At 35.9% G+C, this 21982-nt stretch overlaps 1 protein-coding gene across 1 annotated transcript; it reads left to right on the top strand.

The window, feature by feature from the left end:
* Nucleotides 1-17084: 17084 nt before the first annotated feature.
* On the top strand, nucleotides 17085-20498 carry LOC143558827 (transcription factor MYB25-like). Its single transcript, XM_077047587.1, has 2 exons — nucleotides 17085-17456; nucleotides 19356-20498. The coding sequence occupies exons 1-2, from the start codon at nucleotides 17138-17140 to the stop codon at nucleotides 20015-20017; spliced, it is 981 nt and encodes a 326-aa protein (XP_076903702.1). The 5' UTR covers nucleotides 17085-17137; the 3' UTR covers nucleotides 20018-20498.
* Nucleotides 20499-21982: the final 1484 nt, after the last annotated feature.

The following is a 21982-nucleotide window of genomic DNA, read 5'->3' as shown; positions in this document are numbered from 1 at the left end:
AAAGATGGGGTAAAATTTTTGCTAGTAGCCTTCGACTACTTTACCAAGTGGCCTGAAGTCAAACCACTTGCAAAAATAACGGGCAAACAAGTCATCGACTTCGTATGGGAAACCATCATTTGCCGTTATGGGCTGCCAGGAGTGTTGGTCACGGATAATGGGAAACAATTTGCTGAGAAGCCTTTTAGCACATGGTGCAAAGAGTTCAGAATCACTCAAGTGTTTAGCTCAGTCGCATACCCACAATCCAACGGCCAAGTTGAAAGAACAAACAGAACCATCGTTGAAGGAATCAAAACAAGGCTGGGAAGGCACAACAACAATTGGCTTGAAGAACTCCCAAACGTTCTTTGGGCAACAAGAACAACCGAAAAGACAAGCCAGAAACGAACGCCTTACAGCCTAGTGTTTGGATCGGAAGCTGTAATCCCAGCCGAAGTCGGAGTTGTGACTCAAAGAGCACTCAACATGGACCTCGAATCAAACAACAATGAGACCATGTTGAATTTGCAACTCATTGAAGAAATTCGTGATCAAGCCGCAATTCAAGAGGCTAAGTACAAGCAAAAAATGGAAGCTTATTACAATGCTAGAGTGAAGGATGCATGCTTCAAGCCTGGAGACCTTGTACTTCGAAACAACGAGGCCAGCAGAAAAGAAAACCAAGGAAAAGTTGGCCCAAAGTGGGAAGGACCATACACAATCCTCGAAGCTCACAAGGGTGGATCCTACAAACTGGCCGACACAGAAGGCAAAAAGCTTCCAAGACACTGGAACGGCAAAACCCTTAAAAGGTTCCATGCCTAGTCAAAATGTAAAAATGTATTTCAAGAAATGTACAATTCTCCTTTTTGTGAAACAACAACCTCTTGAATGAATGATAAACTTTTTGTCATAACTTATCTTTACTATCCTATAATCAGGTTGAGAACCTAGCAAGACACTTCATGGCAAGGGCCGTGTAAGGGGATGAGCTCCCAGGCCACATCGCTCAATAGGTTCAAGGGTTAAATGGACCTATATAAGGGGTGAGTACCTATATCAATTCGACTCCATGAGACTTAGAAAACTTTTTCAACCAAAACTTGTCTCATAGACAGGTTTGAACAGCCTACACCAAGTCGTTCCTTAAACTTCAAAACAGTTTACGAAAACAAAAACATACACTAAGTAGTGATATAAAGGATAGCCAACATGTGCTTTTTACTTAATGAAGCCTTGAAGCTAAAAGTGACTGCAACACTAAAACGTTTTAAGGAAAGTTAGCTAAAATCACATCAAACTAACAAGACAAGCAACCAACACACAAATACATAGAACATCATAGTTCATAAACAAGGCCATAGCTAAATAGCATTCATACATAATAAGCCAATTAAGGCTAAAGCGAGGAAATCACAAGGATTCCCAAGAAAATGTTCAAAGGGCCGTAAAGGCCAAACATAACCACAAGGCAGAAACTTTAAGAGTTCCATGCCAAACCTACATTGTTTAAGATTACATAACATTGTTTTAAAAGTGCTAAGAAAGCTACGAATCAGGTACTTAAACATCAGAAACAGGCTTTGAGGTACTAGCCTTACCACCCTTAGCCTTCTTGGACTTCTTGACTTGTGGGACAACATCAGCAACAGCCGAGCCTTCGAGGCTTGCCACATGAGATCCGTCGCTTCCCCCAGATAAAGTCTCCTCACTATCACCGGAACGGGAACGTTTTTTTGACCAGGACTCAAGCACCTCTTTAGCAACCTTCTCATCAAGGCCGGCTGGTTTCAAGCCCTGCAAAACTGAAAGAGGCTTACCATAGCATGACGAAACTTCACCCACATAAGGGTAAGTGAGCCTTTCCATCGCATGAACTGAACCGGTGAAAAGATTGTAAGCTTCAGGGTTGAACAAGGGGGACTGCTCCATAGGCTGACCGGTTTCGTGATGATGGAAGCCTGCAATAAAACCCAAATGCTTCCCATGGCCTAGCAGCTTCGTGTAAATATCGCCCAGCACCGAGTTAAACTCTTTAGAATGAAGCAAGTAAGATACAACCTGCTGAAACCCATGCTCAATCAACCACTTGTTGTCATCAGAAGTTTGGGTAACCGAAGCCTTCAAGCCTTCCTTCTCCATATCGAAGGCTTTCCTCTGCACCTCAAAGGCTTCACGGTCAGCATCCAACCTAGCCCTGTCAGCTTCCATAGCTTTCTTCAACCCTGCCATCTCAATCGCGTGGCCACGAGACAACTCTTCAATCTTTTTCACATTCACTTTCTCCTTCTCTGAATAACCTTCAACTTCTTTCTTCATGGCCGCCATAGAGGCCTTCATCTTCTCCTTCGTCTTCATGAACTCCTCATACTCCTCCATCCATTTTCGAAACCGAGTAACACCTTCTGCCAAAAGGGCAGAAACGTTGCAAGAGTTCAAGATCAACCTGGACAGCAAGAAATCACCTTCCATCTTGGAGATAGTATCACGAACCCCCGGAGGAGCAAAATGGGCTAAAGTATCAGCACAAACTTTGGGATCCTTGAAACTATCCCCGACCTTGACACTCCACCCTGGCACATAAACAGCATCGCCATCCAACCCTTGAACCACTGACATAGTAGCTTTCTTCCCAACCGATTTCCCCTTTTTGGAAACCACCAACCCTTGCTCCTTTTCACCCTCCACAGTTGGACCATGGTCTTCAGAAACCTGAATATCATCACTAACCTCAACTGGTTCATGAGAGGATGAGGTGCCAACAGACTTCAGCAAACGTCGTGTGGAACGACGGGTAGAAGACTTCGGAACAACGGTCTTGGTGAACCCTTTAACGTTTGCAACCCCAACATACCCAGTGTCCTCAAATCGACCCTCTTTCCCCCGAACCACTGAATCATCTCCAACAACAGCCACAACATCAGTAAGACCAACGTCAGAAGTATCATCGCTCTTTAAGAAGTCCAAAGCCGACATTATTACAAACACAAAAGAAACCCATTAACAAACAAATCAACAAGATAAAGCAAATACGGGATAAACAAATGCATACCCTTATTATCCCTCATAAGCACGGGATTCCGATTAGGCTTATCCCAAAGTTTGCTAATTCCTAACAACACAAGAAGGTGTTCGGGGAAAGGACGAAGACGTGATGGACATTCCCTAATCGATTTCAAAAACACCTCATTCAACTCCGACTCGGCTGGTTCTGGTTCATTGAGAACAGCCTCGGGTTGTCTCCAAACAGGCTTGAACGGAAGGATAGAATCAGAAACAAAGAAAAAACGGTCCTTCCAAGAACCAAGGGTTGTAACCGCCGAGGAAACCAAACATGTATCGACCTTAGTGTGTTCGAATGTGTACCAATCACCATTTTTTGCTAAGCGAAAGAAACGACGAAAATTCAACAAAGAAGGGTCATAACCAAGGGCTCTACACAAAACCTCAAAATGCAACACCCTAGCAAGCCCTAGAGGATGGATTTGACCGAATGATATACGATAATATTCCAAAACATTAAGAACAAAAACCGAAAAAGGGTGTCGGAGATTAGAAAACTCGAAATGACGGCAATATAGAGCAATAAAACTCGCCGGACAACAATCGATTGAAGAATCGACCGGCGGAGCAATCGGTTTATACTTTAACCCTATCCCACTCAATGCAAAACGATTCAACCTCTTCTTGGGTTAATCGGGAAAAACTGATCGAAAGATCCTTTTTGGCAACCATAATTTTGAAGAAAAGTGAAGGATCGAAACTAACCTGGTAATGGATTGAATGAAACTTGAAGGTGTTTATGGTGAAAATTGTTAAAAAAATCTGGTAGAAAGTGAATAGTTATCCCATTGATAACTATTAATGAAAAAGCAGTTATTGGAAACCGCAATCTGACAGTTACAATCACATCAACTGTCACATCAATAATTCAAAAAATAACCAAAACTGAACAAAGCTTTGTAGCCTATAAGCCTTTAAGCAATAAACAAAATGTGTGCAAAAGTCAGAAGCCCTTGAGCCTACTCCTCAAACACCTCTGACTTGGGGGGCTGATGACGGGGGTAGCCCAAGGAAATAATAAAATGACTGAAACACATTAATGCTAAAAAGGTTAAAAGGTTAAAAGCTTCATTTCCCGCCCAAACTTATGTAAACAAGTACCCACGTGCTACAGTACGATGTCGTTCACATCCTTGTCCCCTCTGACCAAAGGACATGCTCAGATAAAGTATTATTATTTTAACTATGGACCAACGGTCCAAAACTTCCCGCCCATAAAGGTCAACTCTCTATGCAAACAAGAGGCTAACTAGTTTAGTTAACTGGACTAAAAGGCTTACATCTCTTCACCTATATAAGAGATGCTTAGTCACAAACAAGAAACAACAGATTTGGGGCAGATAACACCATCTCCCTAATCTTCTTTTCTTCCTTCAGAAATATGCTCTTAGCTTATTTCTTTCTTACTTCAATTACTTCATAGCTTCACCAAGAACATTATCCTAAAACCGATTCCAAACATCACGGTTCTTGATCTTCGGTAATCTATAACAACAAACAACTAACTAGTGAACCTCCTTCTACGTTTTGCAAACGTAGAGGGACACCACGACCTGCGTTAGGTTAACATGAACCTTTGAAGCTTGTTAGCCTAACCAGTCCATTCACTATCATTGGTCTTATCTTTGTTGTAGCAACAGTTATAATAGTTATGTTCTATTAGTTGCATCAGGTCTTTGAATAAATTAGTCAAGATGATGGGATGGGATACACCTTCGACAATTTGATTTAAAAGTCATTTGCCCATTTGAAAATGTTGTCTAAATAACCCTCTAGGTATACCAACTCTAAAGCGACGTAGTCGTTCCATAAACGGTTATTTCCATCTTCAGGACAAATCCCTATATATTTGTGTTTGCGCTTTGCTTGTGATGAGCTTGACGCATCAACTGCATAAAGATTCAACTAGTGCATGACAATATTTTCAAATTATAAGATATCATCTGTTGAAATTGCATTTTTGCTAAACAAATGAGTGAAGTTGGCACGATTTCATTAGGGATGTGATCCTCCCACACCACCCCCACATGCCTATACGGCTCGTATAGGCCTATACGGCCGTATAGGGTACACATGCCTGACAAGTGGACAAAAAAACAGCTTTTTGCAGCCTATACGACCGTATAGGCATTAAATGTCTCGTATTGCATTAAGATAAAACCATAAAAGCTATACGGTCGTATAGGGCTATACGACCATATAGAAAATAAAAGCTATACGGCCGTATAGGGCTATACGACCATATAGAAAACATTTGCAGAAACATTCAGACTGCCTTAATCGCTGCCGGAACACGATTTAAAAAAACCTCAAATTTTGGGGCGCATCTTTATTTTAATGTATGTTGACTAGATGTTAAAAAAAACCTCAATTTTATTATATGTAAGCAACAAATATGCCTAGACAGTCTTGAGTTTTTGACAAGCTAAGTTTGAGCTCAACATTTAAACCCGCTAAGATAAATGAACCAAATTCGACCCGTATAAATCACATATATTGTATATATGGTCATCATTTTAAAAAAAAAAAGTGTCTATAAACGAGCCAAATACGACCCGTATAAATCACATATATTGTATATATGGTTATCATTTTTTTTTTAAAAAAGTGTCTATACGGCCGTATAGGCATATACGGGGGCCTATAAGACCCGTATAGGCCTTACGACCCGTATAGGCTTATACGAGGCACAATAAACGATGGCAGACAACCACTTACACGATTCAGGTCCTATACGACCATATAGCCCTATACAATCCGTATAGGACAAAAAATGGTGTATGAGGATCCATGATGGTGTGAGAAGATCCCATGACTTTCATTATCACCATAGCTCATTTTGAGCAATCATTGAAATAAAAGAAAATGGAGATTTTAGGAAACAAGAATATATGATTTGAAAGGGTTGGAAAAAGTGATTATATCTACAACTGTTTTGGGAAAACTAGCCGTTCAAATTTATCCAAAAGTTAATATATTATTTAGATATTTTAAACTGACAATGAAAGAAAAAAACTTAAGTTAATGACTTAATTCAAGAGGCTAGCCACAATACACACGAATCAAACCCTTCAATACGCCACTTGTGAAACGCACAACACCCATCATTGGTACCCTTGTTGCGGGCATAACCACGTATGCCACGAGCCCTGATCATGGACTCTCGATGTGAAAAACCTAACAAATAAGATATTATGAAAAACCCATGTGAATTTTTTTACAAGTATGTGATTTAGAAAGTTATTACGTGCTCGTAGGTGGGTGTTTGAAAAATGGATACAAATATGTAGTTCGTTACTTGAAACAAGCGGACTCCAACTGATTTTTATAACAAAAAACTGAGGTGGCACATTGTAACATACACCTGTACTTGAGATTCCTAGTTTGCTCGTTGAATAAGCAGACTTACTTTTTCTAGAGTTCGTTTGTCCATTAAGCGGACCTTTTAGAGTTTGCTAGGTTAAGAAGCAAACCATACAAGTCTGCTTGACACATGAGCGAACTATCGGTGACCTTGCTTATTCAAGGAGCAGACTAGCCCCGACTAGGGATCTCAAGTACATGTGTGTTCCATTGCGCCCTAACGCGCCACCTCATTTTTTGTTGTTATGAAAATCAACTGAAGTCCGCTTGTTCAACGAACTATTTATTTGTGTCGACTTTTCAAACACCCACCTATGATCACTTAACAACTTTCTAAACCATCTACTTATAAAAAAAAAAATATTCCTACCATGTATTCAATGGATTTATTTGATTTGTTGAATCCCATTATAGGATTGTCTCGCATTTAAGCGTGTAACAATCGCATGTCCCCAACACACCCCACAGAAAGTGGGCCAAAACACCATTTACTTTTCTATTTAATAAATTAAATAAAGTAATACATACCTTATTTTGAATTTCAATATTCGAAAATCAATTTTCTATTTACATTTCATGCATTTAAGAAATATTTGAACAGTTTGAAGTTAGATTGGGCAAATTAAAATATGTGTATTTTGTAATCTGTTTATTTGAGTTTTGCCTATCCCGCAGGATGTTGGCTGTATCAATTGAAGGTTGCAGTTCAAAAAAAAAAAGAAATATTTGAGGCTTAGATCATCTACTATATATGTATATTAATTTTTGTAAGCTTTTAGTAATCATCAACTCAAATTATTATATAATACAAACTTTTTAACGAAAAACATATCTTAATGAGACAACATCACCCACCTACCCGTCATAGCCAATGGTCAGGTGCCACAACCCACCACTTAAAGTCTGTCGCATCCACTCTTAGAGATAATGTTAGTCAACCAAGGATTTTTACCGACAATTTATGCTCGAGAATGAGATCTCTTTTAGGATTATATGTGCATGCATGTGTCGGGCCAAACACGTTTCTTATTGTAGATAAAAACTAACTTTAACATGAGAACTTTGCATAAACAATGCCTAGGTATCAATTGTTAATTGAAAAATAAAATAAAATAAATCAAAGGCTAAAAATGTTGTTTTGGGCTTACTCGCATCAGCCTAAAGCCCTATATATTACATATATTCGATTATAGGCCCAGTTTCACCAAAATACGATTCAGCTTTGGATGAATGTGCACGATTTTAACTTTTAATATATGGCCCATTTGTATTCAGGCCCACATAATACTTTAAATCAACCTTCAAACCACAAAGAATCTCATATTCTAAATTTGGTCATTTAGGGTTTGACCACATTACCACTATTGTGCTGGTCATTAATATTATTTTCTATTTATTTGATATTTCAAGTGTACTAAACAGTAAATAATTCAATATTTCAATATTTCTAATAAAATTGAATATATATATATATATATATAATAAAACATACTAAAAATATTCGAGCCGAACCGAACCGAGCTAACCCTTGCTCGTTGCTTGGTTCATTTACAAACCGAACCGAGTAGAGCGGCTCGTTTACAATCGAGCGAAAAAACGAGCGAGCAATTTTCGAGCAATTTTCGAGTGAGCGGCGAGCGACGAACGGTTTGGACGGCCCTACTAAAACAACTCGTATTTGAGTAGGGTTGTTCACCAACCGAGCCGAACCGAGCGAGCGTTCGCTCGAACTCGGCTCGAATTGTATCCGAGCGGCTCGGCTCGGTTCGAATTTAAGTAAACGAGCAAGAAAGCGTTGCTCGAACTTGCTCGAATTGAAACCGAGCGGCTCGGCTCGGCTCGTTTTCGCTCAGATTGGAATGAAGAATACGAGAGGACTAAAATCTTAAGACGAAGAGTAGCCTGTGAATAGCCGTTAGCGTGCGATTCCAATTACGATTCTCCGATTCAACGGCGTGGATAGAGAAGAGTGGAGCCGTGGCATGGATTGTGAGTTTGTGACGTGTGGATAGAGAGGGTGACGGCCTGATGCTTTAATGGCGCTGGTTTGAATTGATGTAGATCTGGTTCAAATAAAAGTGTTGGTGGATGGTGACGGCGTGGCCATGAAATCGTGGATAGATAGGAGCCGAACCGAACCGAGCGAACCCTTGCTCGTTGCTTGGTTCGTTTACAAACCGAACCGAGCAGAGCGGCTCGTTTACAATCGAGCGAAAAACGAGCGAGCAATTTTCGAGCGAGCGGCGAGCGAGTTCGAGCGACGAACGGTTTGGACGGCCCTATATTCTATGAGCCCACGAGCCCACGATGGTAAATAAATTGGTTAACATTAATAAAATAAATTGAGATCGAGGAACATTCTGGTGATAAAGTGTCTCTGTTATTAGTAGCGGGCCCAGAAACTATTTTTTTAGGGGATGACGTCAGGACTTAACACTAGTTTTAAAAGGGGCGATCGGGATTTTCACAAACAGACAACACTAAATTAACGTTATTATAGCTTAAAGTAGAGGGTTCAAATCCTGCACGACAACTAATAATAAGTAGATTCTAAAATATAGTATGCCTGTAAGACTAAATTTATAATTATATATATATATATATATATATATGGCCATTATAATCATTTATATTATAATAGATCAAAATATTAACTATACCTTATTATATATTAGTTTGGTAATTGTTGATGGGCCATATTACCTATAATTAACTAATAAAGGGTTTCCCCTTGGGTGTATATATAGAGAGATAAATATTAACATCATAAGCTAATCACACACACATGATAATTTTGTGTGTCTCCTCTCTTCTAAACCGGGTTCCTCTCAAGAACCCTAGCACCATCCTTAACTATACATCCTAAAGGAGAACTCGATCAACCTGACAACTATGTCGTCTACATCCTTCTCCGATGCGGTTAGTTAGCTCCATGCTATAACAGATACACATATAATTATAGGTTTATCATATTATTCATGTTTTCCATTATCACCATGAGGAATTGATTAACATGTGGTATCAGAGCGATGTTGTTTAATCGGTTCTTCATGGTTTTCCATTAAATCTGGATTTAAACCGGAAAACTTGAATCTAAAGTCTTGATAAACCCTAATTTTGAATTTTTTTTTATGTTTGTACTCATTGAAATCGGTTTATAAATAAATTGTTTAAAACTTTTAGAACCCGATTTCACATTAAAAACCTGTTAAAAATTTATGGTTTTTCGGTGATGTTCTTCGTGTTCATCATGGGTTTTTTTTGAAAATAATACATATTTTGGTTAAAATTTAGATTATGATTGTGTTATTCCAAAATTAATTGAAAAACACATCTCCAAAGATTTTTTGAAATCTGAATAATTATTAAGAATTTAAATTTCAAAATTAAACAAATCTTTGAGATAAAATTAATCTCTAACAATTTGAACCAAAATATTATTACCTTAAATAATTTTTGGATTTTAATACTTACCGGAATCTCGGTCAAACTGAGATTTCATCAAAACCGAAATCTCATTAAAACCGAGATCCCATTAAAAACCGAAAATTTATTAAAAATCGAAAACCTGATAAAAAAACCAAGAACTCATAATTTGACCGATAACTTATTACTGGAATCGAGAACTCATTACAAAACCGAAAACCAAAACTTTTCTAATCTAAACAGGTTATTATTAACTAATTAAATATTTTGTAAATACTTATAACTTAAAAACCTTTTACAAAACATAAAAAGCTTAACTTGAGTGAATTTTGATGTATCACTTCTGCCCAATGGTGATGTGTTACATCTACCCTATCATTCAAGTCTAACTAAAGCTTTTGTTAGTTTTTGCCTAAGATGATACAAATGTCTCACTTCTACCCAAAGGTGATGTTTTACATTTTTATCTAGCAAAACTAGCCCTTGCATAGTTAAAATAGTTGCCTCACTTCTACCCAAATGTGATGTGATACAATTGTTTTGCACACATACTTAAATAAATTTTAATTCTGCCCAAAGGTGATTTATTTATTTGTTTAAGTAGAACTTTTAACTATAGTCTATTAGTTTGATGTTAATAATAGACATATCACATCTTCAATAAAACATAATTATCTTCACATTAATGATCCTTCATTAATCTAATGATCATAAATATTAATCTGTATTGTTTTAATATTCCATGACATCACTCACTATAATTTTCTTCTATAAATAACTATCTCATTCAAATCATCCACTCTAATATTAAATCATAATATAAGTTTTACATCACAAAGAGTTTCAATAATATTTAACTCTTCTCAGTTTTAATCATCCATTAAGACATGATATGACTATCCTACCGCTCTTTCTAATAACAATCATTCTATTGAAAACTAGAGCATAACAAATGGGATGAGTCAATCATAATGTCTCTTATGATAATGATAATCAAGAATTTATTTATATAAATGTTATCACTAGAGTTATTCTTGATTTAGTTTTTCCTAAGACTAATCATAATAACTCATAAGATGCATGCATTCATTCTAAATTCTAACTATAAGGTTAAATGGTATTTCTGAATACATCATAATGTACAATTCCATGACCCATAAAATTAAGGGTTCGCACATGAAAATAAGTACAGTTTTATAGTACATTACATACTAGAATTTTCAATAGTACAATTTGGTGCATTACGAATCAACTATAACACTCAGAGGTACCAAAGGAAAATGAGTGTGTTGACCAGCAACATATGTACACGAAAATAAATGTCTGGTACTATAAATAAGATGTTATTCAACTCACTACCACTAAAACCTAAAAGAGGATAATTCTAAGGTTCATAGACAAAATACAAATATTACTTCCAGCTTTAAGTTCTCTAAGGATAAGTCTCATTGCAAAAATATGTCATTAGATTAGGCATAAGCAACAAGACTATCCATAATCCAAAAGAACATCTGGCTAAAACTATAGTCGTATATTAATGATATTTAAGTCTACTAATCCTAATATTCCAATTAACACGTGATAGGTTGAGTCTAGTTCTATGAGTTTCTTTACTGATATCAACAAATAACTAACATGAGTATTGGTGACAAAATTTAAATGTTAAGGTTGTTAGAACCATGATAAACTGTCTTCTAATTACGCTTTATGATACCTTAAATATTCTGGAGATTAATCAGAATTTAGTATCATACTTAAGCTACAATATGACAGTTATGAGGTTTGCATAGCCAACATAAAGTCACTCTTACCTTAAACTCTCATATTATTTGTTATCAATATCTAGATTGAAACATTTATAAAATAGAACCAGATGATATTATATATTTCACAACTTTTGTTATCATGCAAATAAAAATTTAACAAAAGACAAATGAGACCTATAAAATTCATCCATTAAAAGCAAATTTCATGAGAAATCATGACACTATTGACGAGGGTGATTTTTCATAATCTCATTCTTAGTGATTTAAATCACGTGTTAGATGCCCTAAATATTATTTGGCTTAAGAAATAAGTATGGGTCCACCATAAGTTATATTTCACTGACATTCGTGAAACTTATTCAAACGGAATATTCAGACATAATTCTTTTATCATTTAAAATGATATTTACTTGTATCTAATCAGTATCCTGTGGTCCGGGTCTTAAAGAGATCAGTTCATATATACTTAATACGATTTCTTCTAAATATGTCCTTTAAGTTTATTATGACATCTGGACGTTAATGGAATCAAATCAAGTCTAACATATATATGACAGATTCCCACGTCATGTACATCATTGAAACTTCTCTTGTATTTTTCCTAGAGATATTAAAGATCAGTGGGAGCCTTAAGTGTCTCAATCATAACTTACAAGATTTGTAAGAGGTGGGGGAGTGAAAACTTGATGTTATCTCAAATACACCTCTTGTACAAGACATTGCTCCACCACAACACTATTTCATCAAAACTTATCTCTGTAGAATTTACGACTACTCTTACAAAAGTTTCGGTGTTTCTTAAATGTGGGCATACTCCGATTTCTTACTGAAATAATCCTCACAAGAGTAACTACGACGACTTACATCATTAACTCGTTTTTCTATTAGAATCTATTGGTCTTTATATACTAACCTAAACATGCAAATTTTCCTAAAGGCTTCTAAGGTCAGTGGGAGCAGTAAAAGTCTTTATAATGAATTGTTAGAAGTACAAGAGGCGGGGGGAAGAGAGTTATTAAATTTTACTCCAAATTTTAACTCCAATTACACCTCTTGTACACCATACTGCACCAACTCTTACACACTTAGAATCTTGAAAATGATAGCAACATAACCAAGAGCTAATCCTTAAAACCGAAACTTTTAAAATTACCCAATAATCAACTTAGGAGGCCATCTAGGTTTTAAAACCTACTAAATTTGATGCTTATGTAACCTCCCTAACTAAAGTTGAATTGGATGTTGGAAAGTTTAATGATCATACCCCTTAAAATTTAACCATTATCATCAATCATAATTAACTCCATAAGTCGCTAACGTTTTGAGATTTGGTTGAATCACCTAAAGGTGTTCATAACTAAACTAAATCCTAACACAAACGTTAAGACACTAAGAAGCATAATTGATTATTAAAGGTTAGATTCAAAAGGGAATAAATCATCAAAGAATCTTATAACCTATATTATAAAACATTTCTTTGAGGATCATCACTGTTCAACTAGCTTATAATAGTTAAAGAGCTACGTTAGAAAAACATTAAAAAAAACTTTCCCTAATATCTGACTTACATATCTACATGCTCATAAAACAACCTAAATGTTATAAATTGAAGGTTAATGAACATTTAGTCTATAAGTCAATAAAATCCATATATGGGTTAATGCAAACATCAAAATTTGATGAAATATTTATAAAATTATTTTCATCAAAAACCAAATGGATTAATGTACCTACCTCAAGATGAGTGGGAGCAATTAAAAACAAACTTGTCCTTATATAGATGACATTCTTCTGACAAGTATATGTTACATAAGTCAAAGCATTGTTCACACACTTTAATATGAAATATCTCAAAGATATCCCTTACATGATAGATATCATAACATTTTGAGATAGACCCAAAGGGACATTAGTTTTGTTCTATAAGTTTTATCTTAAATGGGTCCTTACACATGTAACAAACAATATTGCTCTATTTAGAGGATAATAGGATTATTGAGATTATTACCTTATGCTTCATTAAGTAGAAGCCTTATGTAGGTTTAAGTCTATACTCGTTCAGATATTACTCAAAATTGTAACATACTAGATATGCCTAGATTAATGTGAAACATCTAAAAGAGTATTAAAATATCTTTAAAAGAAATGAAAGACTATAATTTAAAAGAAGAAGTGAGAATTCAAACCGGTATATTACTCTAAACTTTTTCATATTCAGAGATAAGAAAATGTAATTTTCGGGATATATTCTTATGTCAGTAGATAAATCTATCTCATGGAGGAGTCATAATGAACTGATAACAACAACCTAAGTCATAACAACATAATATATTGATTAATTACAACGTTGTTGTCAATAAATGTTGTTGAATTTATTAGTGGACTCATAAGTTTTATCAAACTCCAAATAACTTATATATTGAAGACTAATTGTGATAACGTCAGCTACCATTGTTTTCTCAAACAATAACAGTTTGATAGGTGCTGCATTAAATTTTGATATGAAATTAATTATTCGTTTATGAACGATTTGAGGAATCTAAATTTTCATATCGAATACATTCATGATATGCTTAAGGATCCTATAACTAAAGGTCTATTACCCATAAGTATTATGAAAGAGTTTATAATCATGAAGGGTTTATTAATGACCACGTACAACTGCATATCGTACTATGAATGATTAACTATTAAATTTCCTCATCAGTTTTGATTTTGTACGTCTCTTAATATGTTCTGCATGCATAATGACATATAGACGAATTAAATATACAAATCAAACGTTCTGAAGGGCTTACTTGAAAATTTTGATCATAACTACTTAGGTTTTAAATAAGGACTGCAGTATGATTAATGGGAGTCTTGAGCTGATGTTCAATTCAATGACTGTATTTCTCTGCTTCAGTTTAAGTTTAAAGCTAAAATGAGTGTTAACTCCTGATCAGGCTTATATAATACTCATAATAAATGATTACTCGGCCAAGTGGGAGAACGTAAGACTAAATTTATAATTATATATATATATATATATATATATATATGGCCATTATAATCATTTATATTATAATAGATCAAAATATTAACTATACCTTATTATATATTAGTTTGGTAATTGTTGATGGGCCATATTACCTATAATTAACTAATAAAGGGTTTCCCCTTGGGTGTATATATAGAGAGATAAATATTAACATCATAAGCTAATCACACACACATGATAATTTTGTGTGTCTCCTCTCTTCTAAACCGGGTTCCTCTCAAGAACCCTAGCACCATCCTTAACTATACATCCTAAAGGAGAACTCGATCAACCTGACAACTATGTCGTCTACATCCTTCTCCGATGCGGTTAGTTAGCTCCATGCTATAACAGGTACACATATAATTATAGGTTTATCATATTATTCATGTTTTCCATTATCACCATGAGGAATTGATCAACAATGCCTAGTCAAGGGTTTAGATCAAATACAAATTAAATTAACGTTATTATAGCTTATGTGGCAATCTTCATGTTTAAGTTTGTTTTGTTATTTTACCGTTATTTAACAAGTCGGGTGTGTGGTTTAAGTCCCCTTGTTAGTTCGGTTAGTTAGCTAATTTTATGCAATGGTGCATGTGCACGTTCTTTATTTGTTTCTCTAATTATGTACATGTTGAATTCTTAGTTTTAATTATCAGAAAACAAGCAAATTTTTGGTTAAAAAACATCTCGTCTTTATTTCCTTTGTTTACTCCTGAAATAACAACACTTTGCATACCAATTTAACACTCTGTTTATGTTCGTTTGTTTAACTAATCATACAAAATTTCTTGCTCATGTTTGTTCATTTAATAAACAAACGAATATAAATGAATTTCTCATCACCGACCGGTACTCAAATTGTTCGTTGAACGTTTAGTTACACGGTATGTGAGTAAGGTGTCAATCGTTTCAGGTTGGCAGGTTGATGGGTTTCGGGTTGGTGGGTAAGCGTGCTGAGATTCTTCAACCCTAACCTAGCCCATATTTTTATTCGTTCCATGTCATGTCGATCCATTAAAATCCGTGTCGTGTTTCAGGGCAACCCATTTTACGTTCATATACGAATACGAGTAATATCTATTGACTTAGTAATAAATTAAACAATTATTTACTCTTATTAATATAAACCTTGTTAATAATTTTTGATAAATTCAATTTTGTTTTGTGTATTTATCTCTTATTCTCAATTAACAAACTTAGGTGCATATATTTAGCTCAAGATAAGAATAAACGAATATAGAACTAATAAAATGAAAATGTTGAAAGTAAAAAATAGATAAAAATAATGTAAAAAGAAATTAGTTTTACTTTTAAAAGTTGATTGATATATGAAAAATTAAAAATCTAATTATTTAACTTTAAAATTTATTTATATTTATCTTTAAAATCAAAATATTAACTTCTCTAAAATTGTCAAACGGGTTAACATGTCAACCCAATTTTTAACGGGCCGGGTTCGAGTTGACATGTTTTTTAAAGTGTCATGTTTGAGTTAATACGCATATCCCATTTTTGCACAGCAGGGTTATGAAAATCCACGAGAAGCGACTGGACGTATTGTATGCGCCAATTGCCATTTAGCTAATAAACCGGTGGATATTGAGGTTCCGCAAGCGATACTTCCCGATACTGTATTTGAAGCAGTTGTTCGAATTCCTTATGATACGCAACTGAAACAAGTTCTTGCTAATGGTAAAAAAGGGGCTTTGAATGTAGGGGTTGTTCTTATTTTACCAGAGGGTTTTGAATTTGCCCCTCCCGATCGTATTTCCCCCGAGATAAAAGAAAAGATGGGTAATCTGTCTTTTCAGAGCTATCGCCCAAATCAAAAAAATATTCTTGTCATAGGCCCTGTTCCTGGTCAGAAATATAGTGAAATGACCTTTCCTATTCTTTCCCCGGACCCCGCTACTAAGAAAGACATTCACTTCTTAAAATATCCTATCTACGTAGGTGGAAACAGGGGAAGGGGCCAGATTTATCCTGACGGGAGCAAAAGTAACAATACAGTTTATAATGCCACAGCATCAGGTATAGTAAGCAAAATCCTACGAAAAGAAAAGGGGGGATACGAAATAACCATAGCGGATGCATCGGATGTACGTCAAGTGGTTGATATTATCCCTCCGGGGCCAGAATTTCTTGTTTCAGAAGGTGAATCTATCAAATTGGATCAACCGTTGACAAGTAATCCTAATGTGGGCGGATTTGGTCAGGGAGATGCAGAAATAGTACTGCAAGATCCGTTAAAAAAAGGGGACGTGTCAAGTGTCAACCAACCAAAAACCTAAATTTTTTATTGTCGGATATCGGGTCGTGTAAGGAATTGACACCCCGATATGTGAGTGTAGAAACTAGAAACACTTTCTAAAACATTATAATGTGAGTGTAGTTAAAATATAGTTAAGGGGTTGAAGAGAAAAATAAAGTATTTATACTTTATAGTTATTATATACTCAACAAAAACAAAATTGCAGTTAGTCGAGGTTGGTACGGTTACACAGCCGAAGAAATGAGCGACGACGCGGTGATAATAATCGACCAACAGATGACCGACGGTGACTCCAGCCATCCAGACGACGGCGGACAAACCGGCTATGCGATGACGGTCGACGGCGGAGATGGCGGCGGTAGCTCGGAGAAGAAGAACAAAATTAGCAAGGGACCATGGTCGCGAGAGGAAGACGTGGTTTTAAGCGAACTTGTGGCCAGATTTGGGGCTAGAAATTGGACCTTAATTGCGCGACGTGTACCCGGGCGGTCTGGTAAGTCGTGCCGGTTACGTTGGTGTAATCAGCTTGATCCGTCACTTGAGCGCAAGCCGTTTACTGGTACGGAATTGTTGTTTATTTTTTTCGAGAAGTCGTAATTGAGTTTCGATATATAAATTATTATGATCGCGATTGATGATGAATGTGCTTTGTTTAGTAGGGCTTTTGTTGTTGTTGTTGTGAATGATATGTGTAAGTTAGGGCATAAATTGTTGGATTGAGGTCTGATCACAAATCTAGGTTAAATTATATTGAGTTTTCTCCTAAATTTGTTAGCGGTTATCGTTGTAGACATGATAGATGACTGTCTATCAGGTATTGGCTTAGCCAGTGGAGAAGTTTGGACAGAAACACGAAGGGGGGGGTTGTTAAAAATTTTCGGTCAAAACGGGTAAATATACGCCGCGTTTAAATTTTTTAGACGAGACGGGTGAATTCACACTATCGAGGGTGGGGGGGGGGGGGGGCATAAAGTTTCGCCCCCGGACCTTAACGGCAATATAAGTTTGGGGCTAGACTAGGGTTGTTTATCAAATGATAGGAAACATAGAGACCTAAAGTTTGTACAATCTCCCATCGTTAAATTGTGTTTGATATCTGTAAGACTTTAACAGGGTTGTGCTCATCGATTTGCAAATTGGCAGTTAGTTTAGGAGACAACAAACGGAGCTGATCATTTTATAGAACCAAGTTGCAGGCACTACTTAAGCAACTTGGAAATATTATGCAAGCTCCGTGTTCTGTTAAAATGGAAGCATGTATTTAGAATGTGACACGATTTGGTTCACGCTTTTAGCTGATACTGTATTTTGTTAATCCTCGGCTCATAGAACACGTCATTAACCAATATGCGAATAACATGCCTTCTTTTCTTGAGGGAAATAAAACAGATTTCACAATATATATTGTTGCTATAAGTGCAAATATATGGCAGCCACTAAACTTATCATAGATTATAATAATAGAATTTGACCTTATTTAATCTTGGTGTACATGGTAGCTAACAATTTCCCCAGTATTACATGAGTGCTAGGTTTTAAACATTAGCCAGTCTCTTCAACCTTTACCTTTTGGATCTATTTTGTCTTAAATGACTCTCTTGCTTGATACCTATGACCCCCCACTTACAAACACACCAACACACATGTGGGGTGATGTTAGATTGATCTTGGTTTCAGTCAAAGTTTTGTGTTGGAGTTGATCAGTTAAGTTGTTAAGTTTATCAAGTCTTTTAAGTGTTTACTAGTTTAAATGAGTTGAGTTAGAATCAGTTTGGTCTTTGGTTAGGTTTAAAAGGGATGTCCAGGTCTTGTGCGGGTTGTGAGTTTTGATTATTGATAAAAGGAAAAGCATTATGACTGTGCTTGGTCACAAAATCGGATTGTTTGTGTACTTGATCCAACTGATTTCCAACAAATGTTTTGTTTGGTCAAGTTGGAACGGAAGGAAAAAGGAAATAAGATTTTTTAATCACTAAGTTGAGAAGTTAAGTATTTAAATGAGTTCATAAGTCACGTTGAATGTTGATAACGCTGTCAGATGTAACAATGTAACATTCCTTAATATTACTATATGAGGTCAAAAGGGCCCCATCAATACTTTTCACAAGATTGTGTATGAAGAGTTTGAGATCATAGAATCAGCATTCCCGAATATTACGTTATTACCCAATAATTATATGCTTTTTGACATCTAATACTTATCCCTAATGTAATTATAGCTTAAAACTGTTAGATTCATTACAATTAAAGGTGCTCTTTGTAGATATTATCATTTAACGTGTTCATGATAACTTTTTGCTGAATGGGGTCTTGTGAACTGCACGCAGGCAAATTCACATGTAAACGTGAAATAATTATTAAAATTAAGTTTGATTGTTTACAATGTGACATGAACCATCTCTTGTGGCATTATCTTACAGATTTGATCCTAGAGAGTTAATTTTCTTTTATTGAGCAGATAAAGAAGATAACATTATTATTAAAGCCCACGCAGTCCATGGAAACAAATGGGCATTAATTGCAAAATTCTTACAAGGTAGAACAGATAACGCAATCAAGAATCACTGGAATTCTACCCTGAGAAAGAAGTTCACCCATCCTAACCTGTTCCCATCCACCACTGAAGCAGACATCAACAATCTCGACGCCCATAAGGCATCATCTGAAGACACCTTCTCCAATGAAAACAACATTGATCAAACCAAACCTCAAGAAACCGAATATGTCACAGCTCACCAGACCCTTTCTCGTCCCACCCCACAATATGGAGCATTTTCCGTTTATACCCCTACAAATAATGGGGCACTGAGGACGGTTGTGCCCACACAAGGACCATTAATACAGGCGTGTAAACCCAGAAGTGTCGGGTGCAAGTTTCTTAAAGGCTATTCTGTCGAGCCTGTGGTTCCGTCAAGATGTGGTCATGGTTGCTGTTCCGGGTCCCACACCTCGTTACTGGGTCCCGAGTTTGTTGAATATGAAGAAGTTCCGCCTTTTTCAAATATGGAATTAGCGAACATCGCTGCTGATCTTAACACCATTGCTTGGATTCAAAGCGGGCTTGAAAACCCGGGGGGCACTCAAACTCATGTCTCGGTTCCGGTTGAAGGATTGAGTTGAAATGGTCAAGTTTTAATTTTAAGTTTCTGTTTTTCTTAATGAATATATATAGGCTTACAAAAATGTGATATGCTAGCCAAAAATGATCTATAGCGTATGGTTTTGGTCCGTTGTTTTACATGTATCTGAATATTGAACTGGTTGACTGATGTTATTGACGTGTCGTGCATTATTAGGTGGTTGTAGCTTGTGGATTGAGTATGTTTTTTGTTACTTAGCATGGTCCTAGTGTACTAATAGAAAAACATAAGGCTGTTGGTATGGGTGTAAATGAATTGAGCTGAGGTCAAGCTCGGCTAAGCTCGAGTACGGCTCGTCTAACTTAGCAAAGCTTGATCGAGCTCTACACGCTGCGAGCTCTATGTTCAAAGTTGGCTCGTTTTAAGCTTGATACTCAAAGCTTTGGCAGTTTGGCTCGTCAAAAAGTTTTTGGGCTCTTTATATTAATATGAATACATATATAATTATTTTTGCATATATCTATAAAGGGGTGTAAACGAGCCGAGCTCGTTTAGCCGACCTCAGCTTGTTTTCATTTAAGAGGGCTTGAGCTCAAGCTTGGCTTGTTTAGAGTTGTATTTTAAAGCTAGAGTTCGGCTTGTGGGTAGTTTGTCAAGCTCGAGCCCGGCTCAGCCGAGGCTCGGCTTGTTTATTATTTATTAATTGTTTAAATTATTTTATTTATATGCTTTGATAATTATTTACATATATGTTATATTAATAGTTATTATATAAGTATATTAAATAAAAATATATAAATAAAAGCTTGTTTAGGCTTTGAGCTAGCTTGAGCTCGATATATGAAGCTCGGGCTCAAGACCATTTTTAAATGAGCCTTAATAAAAGTTGGAGCTCGCTTACACTCAACTCGATTCGAGTTTTTAACGAGATGATCTCGAGTAACTCACGAGCAACCCGGCTCGTTTACACCCTGAATAACTATTTAAAACAAATTAACAAACGTACCCAATATAATCTCATTTATAGTAGAGCTATTGGCAGTGGGGGTATGATATAGACACACATAACTATTATAATAATCTTTTTTATGTAAACATTTTTTTATATTTATATAAAAATAGGCTCGTTTATTAAAGAAACTTAAATTTAGACTCAAGCTTGTTTAAGCGTGTGGCCCGATTTAGGCTTGTGAGCTCATTATACACCTTTGCTGGATGCTGAATCTAAGGAAAGGTTGCAGATGAAAAGGGACAACCCTCCATACCCATGATTATTTACTAAAAATGTTACTTTTGAAAGAGAGAGGCCATCTCATAATTGTTCATCATAAAAGGAAAAAAATAAGAGGAAAGACAATCTTTTGGTGATCTTGGGTAGAAAGTTGTACTTAGACCTGCCATATTTAAAATACAAGCAATAATATGGTAAAATAAGTTTTCAAGGGTTCACATAGTGTTTGGCATTCAGTTAGTGTGTGGTGCCATTTTCCCTCTATTTACGTGTTCTCGGTTAGAGACTTAATTTCGATTCACAAAATGGTTTCGCTTTGTAACAAAAAGGTGAAAGTCTTTCAAGGCCTTATCATGACCGTGTGTTAGTGTATTTGGAAGGCGAGAAATGAGGCAACCTTCTCCAACAAACCGATAGTGATCTTGAAGTTGGTGGACGACGCTAAATCTTTGGCTTTTCTTTGAAGAAAAAATAGATTGCCTTTATAATGAAAGTTTATGTTTGGAAAATAAAATAAAATTGGTGTTGTAGCATGCAAGAACAACTATGGAATGTTGAAGTTATGGCCTACTTTTATGACTATAACCATAAACCATGTGTCCATGTCATGTGTTATGTCACTTCTCCAATTTACAATAGTTGAAATATATATATTTTAACTTACACATGGTGAATGAATGATCGATCAACCTCGTCGGTCAAAGTTTTGTTTCTTTCATGTTTGTGATAAAATAAAATAATGTTATCCAATGAAAACTAAACACATGTATTAAC

This window comes from Bidens hawaiensis, unplaced genomic scaffold (genome assembly GCF_021521415.1).
Source record: "Bidens hawaiensis isolate Kalapana, Puna unplaced genomic scaffold, B.hawaiensis_p1.1 tig00019660_1, whole genome shotgun sequence".
NCBI classification, from domain to species: Eukaryota; Viridiplantae; Streptophyta; class Magnoliopsida; order Asterales; family Asteraceae; genus Bidens; species Bidens hawaiensis.
Note: the sequence above shows the minus strand (reverse complement) of the source record. Positions and strands in the feature narration are given on the sequence as shown.